The sequence below is a fragment of the Equus caballus genome, chromosome 2, assembly GCF_041296265.1.
Source record: "Equus caballus isolate H_3958 breed thoroughbred chromosome 2, TB-T2T, whole genome shotgun sequence".
In the NCBI taxonomy this organism is placed as follows: Eukaryota; Metazoa; Chordata; class Mammalia; order Perissodactyla; family Equidae; genus Equus; species Equus caballus.
This window is the reverse complement of record NC_091685.1, coordinates 47,935,763-47,954,764: the sequence shown is the minus strand read 5'-3', so window position 1 is coordinate 47,954,764 and position 19,002 is coordinate 47,935,763. Positions and strand designations below refer to the sequence as shown.

General features: G+C 52.5%; 1 protein-coding gene across 27 annotated transcripts in view; it reads right to left on the bottom strand.

Moving 5' to 3' along the window:
- Positions 1-19,002, bottom strand: part of CFAP74 (cilia and flagella associated protein 74) — a 73,000-nt gene that overhangs the window by 51,094 nt on the left and 2,904 nt on the right. For 5 of the 27 annotated variants that reach the window (XM_023635956.2, XM_070255061.1, XM_023635957.2 and 2 more), the window contains exons 2-9: positions 11,922-12,003; positions 10,357-10,441; positions 10,099-10,245; positions 8,097-8,195; positions 6,812-6,916; positions 2,266-2,439; positions 1,445-1,555; positions 936-1,038 (exon numbers count right to left, since the gene is read on the bottom strand). In XM_023635956.2, the coding sequence (XP_023491724.1) occupies positions 936-1,038; positions 1,445-1,555; positions 2,266-2,439; positions 6,812-6,916; positions 8,097-8,195; positions 10,099-10,245; positions 10,357-10,441; positions 11,922-11,985 (888 nt within the window). In that variant the 5' untranslated portion in view covers positions 11,986-12,003. Of the gene's footprint in view, positions 1-935; positions 1,082-1,444; positions 1,556-2,265; positions 2,440-6,811; positions 6,917-8,096; positions 8,196-10,098; positions 10,246-10,356; positions 10,442-11,918; positions 12,004-12,447; positions 12,560-12,735; positions 12,854-13,291; positions 13,503-16,856; positions 17,063-19,002 lie in introns of those variants that run through there. The other 22 variants (XM_070255019.1, XM_070255075.1, XM_070255079.1 and 19 more) reach the window with 15 other exon arrangements.

Below are 19,002 nucleotides of genomic sequence, written 5' to 3'. Positions count from 1 at the left end.
CAGAGGACGGAGGGTCGAGGACGGAGGACGGAGGGTGGAGGACGGAGGGCCGAGGATGGAGGACGGAGGGCCGAGGACGGAGCGCAGAGGACGGAGGGTCGAGGACGGAGGACGGAGGGTGGAGGACGGAGGGCCGAGGATGGAGGATGGAGGGCCGAGGACGGAGCACAGAGGACGGAGGGCCAAGGACGGAGGACGGAGGGTCGAGGACGGAGGACGGAGGGCCGAGGACGGAGGGTCAAGGATGGAGGACGGAGGGCCGAGGACGGAGCGCAGAGGACGGAGGGCCGAGGACGGAGGACGGAGGGTCGAGGACGGAGGGTCAAGGATGGAGGACGGAGGGCCGAGGACGGAGCGCAGAGGACGGAGGGTCGAGGACGGAGGGTCAAGGATGGAGGACGGAGGGCCGAGGACGGAGCGCAGAGGACGGAGGACGGAGGGCTGAGGACGGAGGGCCGAGGACGGAGGGCCGAGGACGGAGCGCAGAGGACGGAAGGTCGAGGACGGAGTGTGGAGGATGGAGGGCGGAGGACGGAGGGCAGAGGACGGAGGGTCGAGGACGGAGGACGGAGGGTCGAGGACGAAGGGCTGAGGGCAGAGGGCGAAGGGCAGAGGGCGGAGGCCGGAGGGTGGATGCTGGAGGGTCGAGGGTGGAGGGTCGAGGATGGAGGGTCGAGGGTGGAGGGTCGAGGATGGAGGGTCGAGGGTGGAGGGTGGAGGATGGGCGGTCGAGGATCAAGGGTTGAGGGTGGAGGGTGGAGGGTCGAGGGTGGAGGGTCGAGGGTGGAGGGTGGAGGATGGGCGGTCGAGGATCGAGGGTGGAGGGTCGAGGGTCGAGGGTGGAGGGTGGAGGGTGGAGGATGGGCGGTCGAGGGTCGAGGATCGAGGGTCGAGGGTCGAGGGTGGAGGGTGGAGGTGGGAGTCGGGACGCCTACCCGGTTCGCGGTGATGCTGTTCTTCAGGGCCAGCACGGCATCCATGCGCCTCTGCATCTGCTCGCGGGACTCCAGCTCCTCCTTCCTCTCTCGCTCGCGGATCCTGGAGGAAGGTTCCTTTTCAGTCGGGAGGTACTGCGGCCACGCTGGTGTGCAATTACAGAGTGGAAGGAGCCTTGGGCATTGGTCACGGCCACCAGTGAAATAAGTAAATGTGACAATATTAAAGGTAAACGAGAAAGTGTTGTGGCAGCACAGAAATTACGACGAGGAAAGTCTGAACCAGGTTTCTCTAGACTGGAGGTTCATCGCACCCGTGGCCGGTCTTCTCTGAAAATGAGCAGGGAACCAGCTCCAAACTAAAAATGTAGATTTATTCTTTTTTGATGATAAGGTGACGATTTAATAATAAAACTAGAGAATTTCAAAACACAGGCAAATGACCCACATTCTTCCATTTTTCCTCCAGGGTCCGACAGGAAGAAAGATTGTGGCAGAGAACACGCTACCTTCCCAGGGAGGCCTTGAGGAACTTCACAGCGACCCTGTGGTTCTTCTGGGCGTCCTCCACGAGCTTCTGGTGCCTGAGCCCGTGCTCCTTCTGGAGGTACGCGGACTTCCTGCGGGGCCGTGGGGACAGAACAAGGAGCATCTGCTTTCAGGCACCCCGCCCACCCACACACAGGCGTCCCGAAGAGCCGTGCTCCTCTGCTCAGCACCCATTCCCGGCACGGGCACTGCGGGTGGGGAGGGGACCTTGGGCAGAGCCGGCACTCGGGCAGGACGAGGACCAGCAGGTGAGCAGGGATGGCAGAAGGGCCCTGCGTGTGTCCAGGGACTGAGATTCCAGAGAAGCAGCAGGAAATTCTGCAGGGGGTTGGACTAGATGGGGATTGGGAGCAGGGGGAGGACACGTGTGCAGCGGCCAGAAGAGGAGGTGCCCCTTCAGCGGGGGGAGTGTGGTTCCAATGGCCTGTGACACATCTGGGGGCGCCCGCCCTGCCCTGCCCAGGAGCCTAGCTGAGCCGAGACCCCTGACAGGGCCTGCCCTGGGCAATGTACTGAGCCTCACGGAGGACGGGCTGCAAGAGAGCAGCCCAAGCTGGGCAGAGGGTGTCCGGGAAGAACAGCGGGTGGAAGGCCAGAGAGAGGGGCAGGCTGCCCTCAGGGGCTCCACTGGGGCGTGGGGAGGGCGTGGGGCTCTCACGCTGGGCGGTGGCGGGGTGGGGAGCAAGCTCTGCTGGGATGACAGACCACCGGGCTGGGGGGCGCGGCGCAGTGAGGAGGGCAGAGCAGAGGAAGTGGCCAGCGGCCTGCAGGCCCAGCCCACCTGACCCTCAGCAGCCGGCTCCTCTCCACTGTCCTCAGGGTCTCCTTCTCCTTGCGGAGCTGCTCGGCTGCCTGCACCTGGAGGTGCCTCCTGACAGCTGCCGCCTCTTCTTGGGCAGCCCTGCGGACGTCCTCAAGCTGCCCCTCCCGGATCTCAAGGTGCCACATGGTGTTCCTTGCAAACAAGAAGTACTTTGTGTGTCAGTTAGAGGTACTTTGGAGGCCTGGGCTGCGCCCTCCGTGGGGCGTCCACCAGGGATTTGGGAAGGCCCGGGCACCAAGTTTTGACAATGCCACAGTGGGTCAGCTCCTCCTCTGAGGAGCCCTCCGGGCCCGCAGGCAGCGGAGATTGAGGCTCCCTCCACTAGCAGCACCGCCGGCCCCCGCCACCTATCACACCAGCCCAGCCTGATCAAACCTGTCCTACACTCCCAAGTGTCCACAGGTGCTCACCTGCACCTGCTCCCCTGGCCGGGGGACTGCCGCGGCACTCTGAGACATGCCAGGGACAGGTGCAGACGCTGCCTTTGAAAAGGGCTCCCTGCTGCACTGGAAGGTGCAGCCCTGGGAGACAGAAGCCGAGAGGCGGCCTTGGATGGATGGGAGGTGGGCTGGTACCAAAGTGAGCAGGGGAGTCTTGGCATGGATGGGCACAGGGATTTCTGGCAGGGCCGATTATGAGGTCCCTAGTCCTGAAAAAGATGGAGATCCCACTGAAGTCCCACTTCCTCTGAATAACTAGTGTGGCCAGGCAGAAGGATGATAATGGAAGCAGGTCAGAGTGATGACATTGCTGGCTTTGAAGATGGAGGAAGGGGCCAGAAACCAAGGAATGCAGATGGTGTCAACATGCTAGAAAAGGCAGGAAGCGGATTTTTCCTTAGAGCCACCAGAAAGAAGGCAGCCCTGCTGACACCTGGATTTGAGCCCTGTGACCTGTGTCAGGCATGCCACCTCCAGAATGTGAAACAACAAAGGGGTGCTGTGTCAAGCCACTAACTCCTGTGGATTTATTACTGCAGTGATTGAAAACGAATGCAATTTAGAAGGGTCTTGAGCTGGTCCCACTGCACACGGCAGCCCCGCTGGGGGCGTAAGTCCTTAGGTGCCGTGGCTGGTTGGGAAGCTGCACAGAGTCTCAGGTCAGAGAAAACCACGCCCACCCCGACCATGACTGTATGCTCTCTGGGCTCAACTCCTGACACAGGACACGGCTGCATCCAGACTCCCGACACACACACAGGACACAGCTGCATCCAGACTCCCGACACACACAAGGACACGGCTGCATCCAGACTCCTGACACACACACAGGACACGGCTGCATCCAGACTCCTGACACACAAGGACATGGCTGCATTCAGACTCCTGATACACAAGGACATGGCAGCATCCAGACTCATTGTGCCAAGCAGAGAGCCCAGGCACAGCAGAGTCCACACTGTGAGGTTCTGCACACAATACATTGAATACAAAGGGACAGAGAACACCTCCGTGGTTGCCTCAGGGTGGAGACTGCTGACTGAGGAGATTTAGGAGTGAGGGTCGGGATGCATTTTCACGTTGCCTATAAAGAAAGTGAATGGACCCTCTGGCAGCAGCCAGGCCCGTGTGAGGAGGGCAGGCAGGCAGGCTGCTGGGTCAGGGTCGCGGGAGACGAGTGTTCGAGCAGGCGGCAGCTGGATGGGGTCAGCAGACTGGCCACAGGTAGGGATGGAGAAATCAGTGAGAACGCCGAGGTCAACATGAGGCAAGTTTCTCGCTGTCAGAGAAGGGAGGAGCAGACACAGATGGGGAGGATGGATGAAGCTCGGTTTGTTGGAATTGGAATTCCAGACGTGAACTCATGGTTTCACTACAGACAGAGGCGCGCACGTATTTCCTAGCTCTGCCGACTGCGAGGGCCTGGTTGCCGCATCGCCCTGGCAGCCATGGGTGCAGCCAGCACCCAGCTCTAGGTTCCTAAATTCCGTGCTTCACTGGAAGGAACCAGGGCTTCTCGGACACTGGTTGGGTCCGGGGCTGGGGCCAGAATGAATAGGGGGCTGGGAGCACGTCGTTGTGCCAGAAAGTGCTAAAAGGACGACAGGGACATGCTGAAGGACACAGGAGGCAGCCGAAACAGGCCCCACTGGCCAAATCTGGGGTGACTGGAACATCCAAATAAATAATGGTGGAATGGATTATAGCCCCTTGAATAAAGGAGAAACCGAAGAGCCTGCCCTGACAGTAAATAAACGTGGAGGGGAGCAGGTTGTTCTCTACAGGAGAAAGCTAACTCATGTGTCTAGAAGGAGATCGCACTTCACAACCATCATCAAACAACTGATTCAGGCAAGAAACATCCACAAAGGAAAACCAGCGCCTGGAAGGGGATGAGCTTTGGATTTTCCAATCTCGAAGTATCTACATGTTAATTTCCCGAGGAAAAGTATAACTCCGCCTTGAAGAAACTGCAGACACCATGCCAGCCAAGCAATCTGAGCACCCCCAAAACAGGACCCAGCACCGCCACGCGTCCTCGGGAGGACCTGCGTCACCTGGCACATTCGAGCCAACAGTCGCACAGAAACATCACACAAAGCGACGTCAGGGACCTTTGCTGGTCCCTAATCTTCAAAAATATCAAGGCTGTGAGTGTCGTGGAGCACTGAGGGGTCCCCGATTGGAGCTGGGACAACCCCAGGCAACCCCTCAGGTGGGACACTCATCTGTAAAGGATGTCACTGGGGTCAAGGGGACATGGGGGTTCTTTGTGCCATTTTTGCAAATTTCCTGTGAGGTTGATTATTTCAAAATTAAAAAGTTTTTTGAAAAAGTTAGTGGACATTCACCAAAACAAAAAACAACGAATGTTGGAGAGGGTGTAGAGAAGTGGGGACCCTCATACACTGCTGGTGCGAGTGCAAACTGGGGCAGCCACTATGGGAAACAGTATGGAGAGTCCTCAAAAGATTAAAAATAGAAATACCACGTGACCCAGCTATCCCACTACTGGGTATCTATCCAAACAACTTGAAATCAACAATCCAAAGTAACACGTGCACCCCTATGTTCATCGCAGTATCATTAACATTAGCCAAGACATGGAAACAATCCAAGTGCCCATTGACTGATGAATGACTAAAGATGGGGTATATATACACAATGGAATACTACTCAGCCACAAAAAAGACAACATTGCCCCATTCGCAACAACACGGATGGACCTTGAGGGTATTATGTTAAGCGAAATAAGCCAGACTGAGAAAGACAAACACTGCACGGTTTCACTCATGTGTGGAAGATAAACACACACACGGACAAAGAGAACAGTTGACTGGTTACCAGGGGAAGAGGGCTGGGAGGTGGGCACAGGGGTGGAGGGCCACATTTATATGGTGTCTGACAAATAAGAATGTACAACCGAAGTTGCACAACATTATAAACTATTGTGACCTCAATAAAAAAGCAAGTTAGGGGATGAGCACAGCAACCCGAGGAAGCAGCCCAGCCGGGGTGTGCCAGCTCTGGTGCTGGCGGGGGAGTCCCGCCTCCAGGCCAGCTGTCAGAACGAGGACCGCAAACACCCTCAGTCCTCCTTGCTCAGGACAGAGCTGCCGTCCTCATCTGCGCCTTTCTCCCTGCCCCCCCATCGGTTTATGGCGGGTTCCTCACGATTGAGCCCGAAGGACGGCGGGGAGACGGCCGGACTGCGCCTAAGTCACAAGAGGAATGAGTTGAGGCTGATTCCAGCCCTACCAGCCGGCCGAGCTGGGGGCAGGGTGTTGCTGGCCACTGTGAGAGAGGCGCTCGTGGCAGAGGGGTGGCCCTCGGCGACCCCGGCTGCCGTGGCCAGCCCTTCGTGCCTTCCTGTGTGGCTGGGCTGGAAGGCTCAGAAGCACGTTTCCTGGACGTGTGCGGCCAGCGCCAGGGGGTAAGGGAAGACTGGCCAGGGCTCGGTGCGGGGCAGCAGGGCATGAGGCAGCCTGGCCACAAGCTCCCCGGTCCTCTGGCCAGGGCACCAGGTCCCCGGGGGTCCTGGTGGGCTATGCGTTTGGGAGTTGTTGCTGGGATCAGCCCGGAGTCATTTCTCTGGTTCTGTCAGCCCCTCTGGGAGCTGCCTACACCCCTTACTAAAGCCCTTTTTTGCTTAAACTAGCTAGAGGCAATTCTGATGTTTATAACCCAAACTCTGACCAGTAAAACATTTAAAACAACGCGGGAGTCTCCTTTCTGGGAGATGCTTCTAGAAAAGTTGTGAGGCATTTTTTTAAAATGGTTCTGGTTGTTCTACGGAAACTCGAAGGGCAGCAAATGGGAAACGAAGCTGATCTCACGCGTCCCGAGCTCACAAACTCTAAGAAGGTCACAGCCACCCCAAAATGTGGACTCCCGGCCTCTCAACGACTTCATTTAGCGAGCTCCCTTTCAATTTCAGCTTGAGAGTTAAGTCCAAGGTTTCATTCTTCATCTTCAGACCCGGGATTAACCAGTGAGCTGCTGAGGCTGAGCACGCCTGACGGACGGGACCCCCTCGCCACGCTGCCCCGCCTGCCCCCACTCACTCGCTCTCCTTCAGCGTGGCCTGGGTTTTCTGCTGCTGGGCTCTCTCGCTCTCCAGCTCCATGCACAGGCGTCTGGACGCTGCCTGGAGGCGGCCCACAGCTGCACTGCAGTACCACAGAGACGGGAGGAAAAGCGGCAACACCCGTCAGGGCCTCAGCCTCACCAAGAGCCCCGTGCGGCCTCTGCCCAGGTCTCCCCTGAGGCTCGGTGATGCCTCCACCTGCCTCCTCATTTTCAAGAGAGAAATCTGTCTCAAGAGGCCAACAGGGAAGGCAGGAACATGCGTCCAGAAGGGCTTCTCGTGCACCATTCTCACTGATCAGAGGGAGTGGACGTGCACGCACCGCTGCCACCAGAGAGCCCGCCCCTCAGCCCCCAGCTCTGCTCTGGCCTCTCATCTTCCTTCAAGGACCAGGGAGCAGACTCCGCTGGTTGCCAGCCCCTTGGAGCAGCAGGCCAGTCCAGGTTTCGGCCCAGGAAGGACCCAGCGCACTCTCGAATGACTAGGAGGAGTGGGGCGGCCAATAAGCCCCTGAGAGCCCCTCTGGGATCTGAGCCCACTCTGGATTCTCTTACTTCACCTCCCGCTTCACTCCTGGACGTGTGGCTCTCGGGACCGTACCCAGTCCCCACGCCGTTAGGTTCCGATACACACTCCTGTCGTGGGGACCTTGGGACAAATGGTAGTGGCTGGGGTGGGGGTGGGACAGGCAGGACAGAGAGGTGTATGTCCCCCAAGACCTTGCCTCTAAGGGCAGGAGTGGTCAGGGCTGTCTCCGTGAGAACGGCCTAGAGGGACACTGACCAGAGGACCTGGCTGTGCGGAGAAAGTGGATCTGCAAGCATGTGCTCTCCTCCCGCCTGGCCCTGTCCCCTTGTCTTGCCACCTGCATCGCTTGCTGGTCGCTCAAGGCAAAGACAGTCCCAATGCTTCCTCCCCTAACCCCAATGCGCCCCTCCTCCCACACTGTCCCCTTGGCACCAGCCCTTTCCTGTGGGCAGCTCCCGGGGCTTCACACAGACATGCTCACTGCCCAGAATGCTCCCTCCCCATTGCCACATGTTAGCTTGTTTTTGTCACCCGGTTCCCAGCCTGGAGGTCACCTCCTTGAGGAGGCCTTCCCTGGCAGCTGCTCCCTCGCCCGCCTGAATGCAGCCAGTGCTCTCACATGGCAGGATCTGGTGAACAGACGCCCATCTGCCGGGCACCGGCCTGCCCCATGGTCGCCCGCCTCACGCACAGTCTGACTCCGCCCCGCCTGGTGACCAATGCAGACCACCTACGTGTTCTTGGCCTCTCTCTCGGCAGCCACCTTGGCTGCCATGCTCTCCTGCTGTTTGGTGATGAGATCCATCCTCTGGCGGCAAGCACGCAGCTCCTCTCTGAAAGTTGAGGCCAGAATCTGGACAAACGGCCCCTGAAATCCAGTCCCTCTGCCTCCCTCTCCCAGGGTGCCCCAACTCTCCCTGGCCTCAGGAAGGGGGTGGGACCGGGGGGCGAGGCCCAGGCCCCCTCACAGACGCTGGGGTCATCTCCCTCCAGCTCCCCCTCACTCAGGCCAGGGGTCGCGGTCCCTCATCTTTTCCAGGGGTTCCTCTAACACAATCAGCGCGGGAGCAGGGCCTTGTCCATCTGTCTTCTGAAAACCCTGCCAGGGGGCCACCTGTGTGCCCTCAGAGCAAAGGGGAGTCAACACGAACCAGCACAAACGCTGAGCTCAGGCACATGCAGGGCCCCGCAAGAGGGGTGGCAGGCATGGGACGGCTGCACAAAGGGCACCCGGCCGCAGCCGCTCATCAGCGTTCTAGAGCACGCAGACCAGACAGGACCACACACTCAGCGTGTGGGCCTGGGCAAGACTGGGCTCAGGACGCGGGCTCGGCAGGACACTGCGGCACGGAGCTGCTCCATGGCCACACGAGGGGGACACTCTGAGCCTTCTCAGGCGGAATCCCGGGGCTGAGGCTGTGGGCAAACTTTATTCCTTCAGGACACGCCGATGTGTTCAGGGGGAAGGAGCACAAGGTCTGCAACTGGCTTTCAAATCGCTCAGCAAAATCATCATCCACACTCACGCCGAGAAAGAGGTGATGGGAACGGGCAGCAGTGAAGTGGGGTGCGGCAACGGGCCAGCTCGGCTGTGTCTCCAGCTCGGCCACTGCTCCCCTCGACCACCCCTCACCTCAACCAGCCTCTCACCTCAACCACCCTTCACCTCGGGGTCCCTCACCTCAACCAACCCTCACCTCGGGGCCCCTCACCTCAACCACCCCTCACCTCTGCATCCCTCACCTCAAACACCCCTCAACTCAACCAACCCTCACCTCGGGGCCCCTCACCTCAACCACCCCTCACTTCTGCATCCCTCACCTCAAACACCCCTCAACTCAACCAACCCTCACCTTGGGGCCCCTCACCTCAACTGCCCCTCACCTCAACCATCCTTCACCTCAACCACACCCACCTCTGCGCCTCTCACCTCAACCAGCCCTCACCTCAACCAGCCCTCACCTCAACTGCCCCTCACCTCAACCACACCTCACCTCAACTGCCCCTCACCTCAACCATCCTTCACCTCAACCACACCTCACCTCAACTGCCCCTCACCTCAACCATCCTTCACCTCAACCACACCTCACCTCAACTGCCCCTCACCTCAACCATCCTTCACCTCAACCACACCCACCTCTGCGCCTCTCACCTCAACCACCCCTCACCTCAACTACTCCTCGCCTCAACCACCCCTCACCTCAACCGCCCCTCACCTCAACCACCCCTCACCTCAACCACCCCTCACCTCAACTACTCCTCGCCTCAACCATCCCTCACCTCAACCACACCCACCTCTGCGCCTCTCACCTCAACCACCCCTCACCTCAACTACTCCTCGCCTCAACCACCCCTCACCTCAACCACCCCTCACCTCAACCACCACTCACCTCAACCACCACTCACCTCTGCGTCCTTCACTTGGCCCCCCTCACCTCCGCACCCTTCACCTCCGCACCCTTCACCTCCACACCTTTCACCTCCATACCCCTCACCTCCGCACCCCTCACCTCCGCACCCTTCACCTCCACACCTTTCACCTCCGCACCCTTCACCTCCACACCTTTCACCTCCATACCCCTCACCTCCGCACCCTTCACCTCCGCACCCTTCACCTCCATACCCCTCACCTCCGCATCCTTCACCTCCGCACCCCTCACCTCCGCACCCCTCACCTCCGCACCCCTCACCTCCGCACCCTTCACCTGGGCCCTCCTCACCTTGACCACTGCTCACCTCGTTTTCTGAATGAAAAGATCCTTCTCCTCGTGCAGCTTATCCAGGTGGCTCAAGTTCTTCCGCAGGTACAGTGCCTCCATTCTCTCTTGGACGGTGGCTTTCTTCTTCCTCCCCTCAGCATCAGCGATCTGCTCTTTCTGTGGACTTGATGAAGAAAGGACACCAGCTGCCGTGGTGCGGCGATGGCCTCCCCGTGACCTACCCCCGTGCCACCTCCACCTTCCGTGGAGGCAAGCCGCTGCCCAGGTGCATTACCTGTGGCATCCCAAGTTGGCTCGGCCCTCAGCCTCCAGAGGAAGAGGTTCCACCTCAAACTCTGCATCCTCTAGTTTGTCTTTTTCTAGAAATGGAGGCAAGAATTAAACACAGAGAAAGCAGACCTAGACGTTCAAGTCTAAAGTTCGAGGACAAATCTCTACACCTCAGACTTGATGCGCAGCCGTGGTGACGGCATCTCGGAGCAGTGGTTCTCAAAGTGTGGTCCAGGGCACCCTAGGGCGTTCCCTAAAACTCTTTCAGGGCGTCTGCAAAGGCAGAACCATTTTTGTAACAATACTAAAACATTATTTGTCTTTTTCGCTCTTGTTTCATAAGTGTACAGTGGAATTTTCCAGAGGCCACATGACATGTGATATCACAACAGACTAACTAGATGCCGATGTGAGAATCCAGGTGTCTCCATTAAACCAGACTCTGTCTGCTCCATATAACAGGGTCATCATTGCTATTTTAAGTGAGTAAATAAATATAAATTTTCAGCTTTAATTTTTTTTTCCTGAAGAAGATTAGCCCTGAGCTAACATCTGCTACCAATCCTCCTCTTTTTTGCTGAGGAAGACTGGCCCTGAGCTAATATCCATGCCTGTCTTCCTCTACTTTATACGTGGGTCGCCTACCACAGCATGGCGTGCCAAGCGATGCCATGTCCACACCCGGGATCCAAAACAGTGAACCCCGGGCCACCGAAGTGGAACGTGAGAACTTAACCACTGCGCCACCTGGCCAACCTCACAGCTTTAACTTTTAATACAGTAAACATTGAAAGATACAACCTTCATAAACAAAAGCTCTTTTGGTCTTAAATAAATTTTAAGAATGTAAAGGGGATCCCTGACAAGAAAAGTTTGCTAATTATTGTCTTAGAGAATCCCTGCAGACTTCCAGCAAAACACGGCAAATTGAACTATTGGGTTTCTCCCACTCTTTCATTAAATCTCAGTAGAAATGACTGAAAAGGGGCTCTAAAAGGCACCAATCCACAGTCACAAGGAGAAGAGGAGAGGGAAGGCGGTGGACGAGGGGAGGCTGCACGATTTTAGACGATGGGAAGTTTGTGAGCAAATGGCATCTAATCTACCAGACGACAGCGCTGAAACAGCAGCCGGGGTGGTGGGCTGAGAGCCGAGGAAATTGGCTTGCAGATCGAATTGTCCTGCCTGGCGCCCAGCACCAGCCCAAATCAAGGCAGAGCTTAGAAAAATTTCATATCATCAGAGATTTTTTTTTTTAATCTAAGAGCTTCCAGGAAAAGAAAACAAAAATAGGTCACATTCAAAGGATTGGGATAAAAATGGCATCAGATTTCTCAATCGAGACATTGGAAACTAGAAAACTGGTCTGCCACCTTCAAAATTCTGTGCCATAATTTATTATTCTTTCAGTTAAAGACAGAATATCATAAGCTCCCTCTTTGAGAGAAAATACGTGTTTCAACGATGTAGTCTCTCTGAAAAAGGGCGTCAGGGGTGTCTGGGAGGCACGCTGTTTGTCGTCCTCGCTGCTGAAACGTGTGCTGTTCATGAGAAGACCTTTATTACCACCTTCCACGAGTGGGACGCCGTCCAAAAGCTCCCCTTCAGGGAATAGGCTAGCATCTTCTTCCATCTTGAGGGCAGAAATTAGCTACAAAAAAATTATTACAAAACATAGATGAACAAGATCACAGATTTTTTTTAAAACCTAGAAAATTGGATTTCACAAAAATTAACAATTTTTCTTATAAAAAGACATTAAGAAAATGGATAAGCCATAGACCTGGAAAAAATATTTGCAGCACACACATATCTGACAAAGGTCTTGTATCCACAATATACAAAGAGCTCCTAAATATCAACAACATAAAGCCCAAACCCTAATTGAAAAGGGGCAAGAATTTTAAAACAGACACGGCAAAAGAAGATATACAAATGGCCAGTAAGCTCATGAAACTTTGTGCAACCTCATTAGTCATGAGGGAAATGGCAACTGAAGCCACAATGAGATACTACCACACACTTATTAGAATGCCTAAAATAAAAAAGACTAAATACTAAATCACAACACTAAATGTTATAAACATATACTCACCATATGACCCAGAAATCCTGTTTCTAGGTATTTACCCAAGTGAAACAAAAACACAGCCACAAAAAAACTTGCACAGGAATGTTTACAGCAATCTTATTCGTAACAGCCCCAAACTGGGACCAACCCAAACGTCCATGGGTATGAGACTGGATAACAAATTCCGGTGCATTCATACAATAGAGTAACACTCAGCAGTAAGAAAGAACCACATCTGGTTCACACAACAACATGGATGATCTCAGAAACACTATGTCAAATGAAGGAAGCCAGACGCAGAAGACGACATACCAAGACCAAGAGCAAGCGAAACTAATGGACGGGGGTAGAAACCAGACGCGCTGGTGGTTTCCAGGTTAGAGGCAGGCAGTGGAGCCGAGGGGAAGGGCTGTGGGGACAGTGGGGGCGGGGGACGCTCGGTAGCTTGTTTTGGGTGACGGTTACACAGGTGTGTGCAACTTTAAGACGTGTGCGTGTTCCAGCCTGTTAATGTTCTCTCTGTAACACACCACACAGCCACAGTTCAAAAACAATTCTTAAGGAATTTCAAAATATTCGTTACATTGTGGTTATCATTTTGGGAATGTTCCCGCTTGCCTGTGTAGAACTTAGGTGCAGAATGTTGATATTATGCACAAGATGCTACAACGGTAGACGAGCTTGTTTCATTGCTTAATTTAGCGATTGCTTCAGAACAATTCACTGAAAAATATTTTCAAAGCCTAACGTTTCCTGGGTAAATCATTAATAAATCAATGCCAGTGGTTAACTTTTTTAAATGCTACAAACAATTGTGCATTCAAGTCCTCAGAGGCAGAATTTTAAAGCTTCTTTTGAAATACTGTACCGACAACATTCCTCCCGCCGGAAAACATCTGTGAACCCGCTGATCTGTGAAGGCAGGGCCTTCAGGGGACATTTACAAGGTGGTCAAGCCCAGTCTGCGCTGAGCTGTGGGCCCCAGTGCTCCTCGCGGCCTCAACAGACGACAGTCTGATGGGAGGTGGCACGTCACACACACAGCTCCTTTAAGACGATCACTCTAAACCACATGCTATTTGAACGTCCAGTTAAAAAGACGGCAGCTCCAGACAGGGGGCCTCCGCTGCTGCCTCTTAAATTCTCACCAAAACGACAGCGAAGGGTTCAGCTTTTCCAACACACGACTCTGCAAGAACAGGGCAAACGGGAGGAGAAAGTTTGAACCAGACAGAGGCTGGGAAGCGGAAGGATGAGCGGCAACTGGCTGTGGACGGAGGTGCGGACTGACCCTCAGGTGGAAAACGAGCCCCGAAACCCCACGTGCCGGCCGCGACGGCACAGCCAGGAAGCCGGACAGAAACCCCGTGTGCCGGCCGCCACGGCACAGCCAAAAAGCTGGGTAAAATTGTATTTTAATTGTCTCATGAACCTTGAAGAATCAACAAGAAAATAAGAAATTATCAGGCCAAAATCTAAGTGAAGGCAAGCAAATAAACAGATTACATGGCCAGGCTAAAGAACAGGATCTTACCAAATTGGATTAAAAAACCAACAGCAGCAACAAGAAGAAGCTGACTCCCTCCTGTGAGAGACACGGCAGCGCAAGCTCACAGAAGCACCCCACGCCAAAGGTCCAGAGAAGGGGGCTGCAGAAACCCTGGCGGAGTCACCTAGAAACAGACGAAACGCTCGAGGCAGCAGCGGCTGCGTGGTGCAGACGGTCGCGGCGGGCCAGACGGTCAGCGCACCAGGAAGACAGCGCAGTTTTCAACCCAGCCGTGCACAATAACACGGCCACCAAATAAGAAAAGCAAAGTTGACAGACCCAGGAGAAAGCCAGAAGTACAAATGCTAGTGGGAAATTTTAACACACTTCTCTCAGGAACTGACAGCAAAACCAGATAAAGCAAGTCCTTAATGACACCCATTTACACAGCATCATCAGCAGGTCGCGCCCTGTGGACACACACAACGCGAACAGCAGCAGCAGAACGGCAAGCGCTCCCTCAGAGCGTGCACGGAGTACTGACGAACCTGTGTGCTGGGCCCAACGCAGGTCTCAATCAATGCCAAACGACTAAAATCATACAAAGCTTCTTCGTTTTTGTTTTTTTGAGGAAGATTAGCCCTGAGCTAACATCTGCCACCAATCCTCCTCTTTTTGCTGAGGAAGACTGGCCCTGAGCTCACATCCGTGCTCATCTTCCTCTACTTCATATGTGGGACACCTGTCACAGCATGGCATGCCAAGTTGTGCCACGTCCGCACCCAGGATCTGAACTGACAAACCCTGGGCCGCCAAAGTGGAATGTGCACGCTTAACCACCTCACCACCAGGCCGGCCCCCTACTTAGCTCGTTCTTTGACCAAGAGTAATCAGCCCAAATCAGTAACAAATAGAGGACTATAAATCCACCTTATTTTTGGAAATACACTTCTAAATAACTTATATAACGTATAATACACTTTATTATACTTTATTATTTAATTATTATTTACTAATATTATTATTTATTATTTATTATATAAAGTATACTTTATATAACGTATACACTTATATAAGTGTATTTTGGAAATACACTTCTAAATAACTTAAATAACTTAAGAAATACACTTCTAAATAACTTATGGGTCAAAGAAAAAAAATCATAATGGAAATTATAAAATATCTTGAACTGACTTATAATGAAGATATTATATACCCAACTGAATGTAGGTAAAGCAGACAGAACAGAGATTAGGAAAGAAGTCAGGCTAAAAATCAATGTGCTCAACATCCAACTAAGAAGTTACAAAAACAAATGCAAAATAAACCCAGAAAAGGTGGAAGGAAGAAAATAAAAAAGATTAGAAATTAATGCAACAAAAACAAACGTGATAGAGATGCTCCTCAAAGCCAAAAGTTTGTACTTTTAAAATATTTATAAAATTAACAAATCTCTAATGAAACCGATAAATAAAAAGAGAAGGAACAAATAATCCATACCAGAACAAAAGACATTAAAAAAACAAAAACATGTCATGAACAACTTTATGGCAGTAAATTTGGAAATTGAGACAATGGAAAAATTATTGGAAAAACACTACTAACCAAAATTATTTCAAGAAAAAAATAGAAAACTTGAAAATTCCCATAAACATAAAAGAAATTCAATTAATAGTCAAATATGTTCCCACAAAGAAAACTCCAGGTTCAGAGGCTTTGCTATTCAGTCCTATGAAACGCTTGAGGTACAAAACATTCCAGTCTCACACATGCTTTTCCAGGAAGGGAACCAGGAGGTCCCCACCCGGCTTATGTCGTGGTGCTCGCTCAACTTTTGTTACCAAAGTAGAGAAAGGAAACGGCAGCCCAGCCTCACCCAGGAGCACAGACGCAAAAGTCCAAAGGGAAGTATTACCAGCCTGAATCCAGCAACACACAAACAGGACAACAGATCACGACAGAGATGGGTTCATTTCGCATTAGGGATCCCTTTAATTCCCCACGTGAACAGACCAAAGGAGGCGGTTATATGATCAACTCAATAAACGTAGAAAAAGGCATTGCTAAAATTCAACATTCCATTTATACTTTTTAAAAAACTTAGCAAACTTGCATTAGAAATTAACTTCTTTGGGGCCCAGCCCGGTGGTGCAGCGGTTAAGTTTGCACGTTCCAGGTTGGCGGCGCAGGGTTCACAGGTTCGGATCCCTGGTGCGGACAGGGCACTGCTTGGCAAGCCATGCTGTGGCAGGCGTCCCACATATAAAGTAGAGGAAGATGGGCACGGATGTTAGCTCAGGGCCAGTCTTCCTCAGCAAAAAGAGGAGGATTGGCAGCAGATGTTAGCTCAGGGCTAATCTTCCTCAAAAAAAAACCCAAAAAAAACAAAAAAAGGAGATCTAAATAAAAAATAAAGGGAACAAATGACCCAGTTTCTTTGACAAATGGATGTCATGGGGGAAAAAGGGAAGGGGGGGACTGTTTTAAATTAAAAGGGCTTTAAGAGACAAGTCAACCACACACAATGTGGGATCTTGATTCAAGCAAGCAAGTGTAAAAGACACTTTTTTTTCCTGCTTTATCTCCCCCAATCCACCCAGTACATAGTTGTATATTTTAGTTGCAGGTCCTTCTAGTTGTGGCATGTGGGATGCCACCTCAGCATGGCCTGATGAGCGGTGCCATGTCCGTGCCCAAGATCCGAACCGGTGAAACCCTGGGCTGCCACAGCGGAGCACATGAACTTAACCACTTGGCCATGGGGCCGGCCCCTAAAAGACACTTTTGAGATAATGTGGGAAAATGAACACAAATTGGTGTTAGGTTTTATTAAGAAATTAAATTAAATTTTGTTGGGGTTGATAATGATTTTGTGGTTATGCTAAAAATAAGTGTTTATCTGTTAGAGTTGAATACTGAAGTATTTATAAGTGAAATATTATACCTGGGATTTTCTTCAAAATTCATCAACCAGAGCCAGCCCCGATGGCCTAGTGGTTACAGTTCTGTGTGCTCTGCTTCGGTGGCCCAGGATTGCTTCCCAGACGTGGAACCACAGCCCTCGTCTGTCAGCAGCCGTGCTGTGGCGGCAGCTCACGTAGAAGAGCCAGAAGGACTTAGAACTAAAAACGATACAGCTGTGCACTGGGGCTTTGGGGAGGAAAAAAGAGAAAGATTGGCAGCAGATGTTAGCTCAGAGCAAATCTTTCCCAGCAAAAAATAAATAAATAAAATCAAATTCATCAACCAAAAACTAAAGGTGAGGGGAAGCAGATGAAACAGGAGTGGTGGGATCCCGATGACTCCTGAAGCGGGTCATGGGCACCTGGGAGCTCATTTTAGCATTTTCCCCACTTTTGTGAGTTTCAAATTCTCTGTAATAAAAGTCTAAAAGAAGACTAAAGCCAATATAAATAAATGAATGGAGAGGTCCACATTCAAGGACTGGAGACAATGTTGTGAAGACGCCAACTCTCCAAATTGCTCCATAGACTCACTAACCGCCCCAAAATCCCGCAGGAGTGTGTGTGCGCGTACACGCAAGCAGTGGGGCAGTGGGCAAGGAACGGACATTTCAGTCAACACGCTGAGAAACTGGGCGTCCACCCCAGAAAGCAGTCCCACATAGATTAAACACTTGCATGTGAAGAGCAAAAGTCTACTTTTGGCGGGCATCTTCATGATCTCAGGGTTTCTTTTTTCCTTTTTTTTTTTGGTGAGGAAGATTGTCCTTGAGCTAACATCTGTGCCAATCTTTCTCTGTTTTGAAAGTGGGTTGCCACCACAGCATGGGTTGGTGAGTGGTGTGTAGGACCAGCCCTGGGATCTGAACTCGTGAACCGTGGGCCACCAAAGTGGAGCACGGGAACTTAACCACTATGTCACTGGGCTGGCCCCTCAAGGTTTCTTCAGCAAGACATGAAAAGCATTACACACGAGGAAGAGCTGATAGAGTCACATACATTTAAACGAAAAACTCCTGTCCAGACGACACCCTGAGGAAACTTAAACAAAACTACAAAGCAGAAGACAAATGCAACACCTCACCCAACAGGTTCCCCGCCAGCCCAGGCAAGGAACACCCACAAACCAGTGCAGAAGACGGACGGCCCGACAGCAAAACGCAAGACGCTACAGGGCACTTTACTATAAAGGGCGTTCAAACGGCCAGTAAGCGGGGTGGCCCTCATTCACACCTGTCTTCCCGCATCGCCGACAGCGCCCCTGTAACGCTTAGCAGAATCCTGGTTTGAAGGATAAACCATTTCTTGGTGATAAACTAGAAGTTGCTTAACCTCATTTGTAGTTAGGGAAATGCAAATTAGAATCACCAGGAACTATCCTTACGCAGTCATCAGACACGATACGACATTCGAAGCCTGACAACACCAGGTGCTGGCAAGGGCGCGAAGCAGCGGAAACGTTCGCACGCTAACGGTGGGAGTGAAAACTGGGACAAGTACTTTGAAAAGAGTTCGGCGTTATCTAGGAAAGTTAAAAATATATAAATATACCCTCTACATTACTTTCCCATTGCTGCTGGAACAAACTACCACAAACTCAGTGACTTGACACGAGTGTATTATCTTCTAGTTCTGGAGGTTAGAAGTCTGAAATGCATCCCACTGAGCTAAGATCGAGGTGTCACCAGGGCTGCATTCCTTTCTGCAGGTGGAGGGGAGAATTCATTTTCTTGCCTTTTCCACTTTCTGGAGGTCACCCACATTCCTTGGCTCAAGGTCCCAGTCCACCATCTTCAAAGCCACCAACCTCACGCAGAGTCTTTCTCACGCTGCAACCTTTCGGGCTCGCTCTCTTGACTCTTTGTCCACTTATAAGGACCCTGTAGTTGCAGTGGGCATGCCTGGGGCATCCAGGACATTCTCCCCACCTCGAAGTCAGCTGATTAACAACCTTAATTCCATCTGCAGCCTTAATTCCCTGTTGCCACGTAACCTGACCTATTTACAGGTTCCAAGGATGAGGACACGGGCATCTCCGGGGGCATTATTCTGCCCACCATACCCTCTGACTCAGCGAGTCCTCTTGGAGGTGCGTACCCCACAGAAACTCCTGGATGTTGTGTTGGT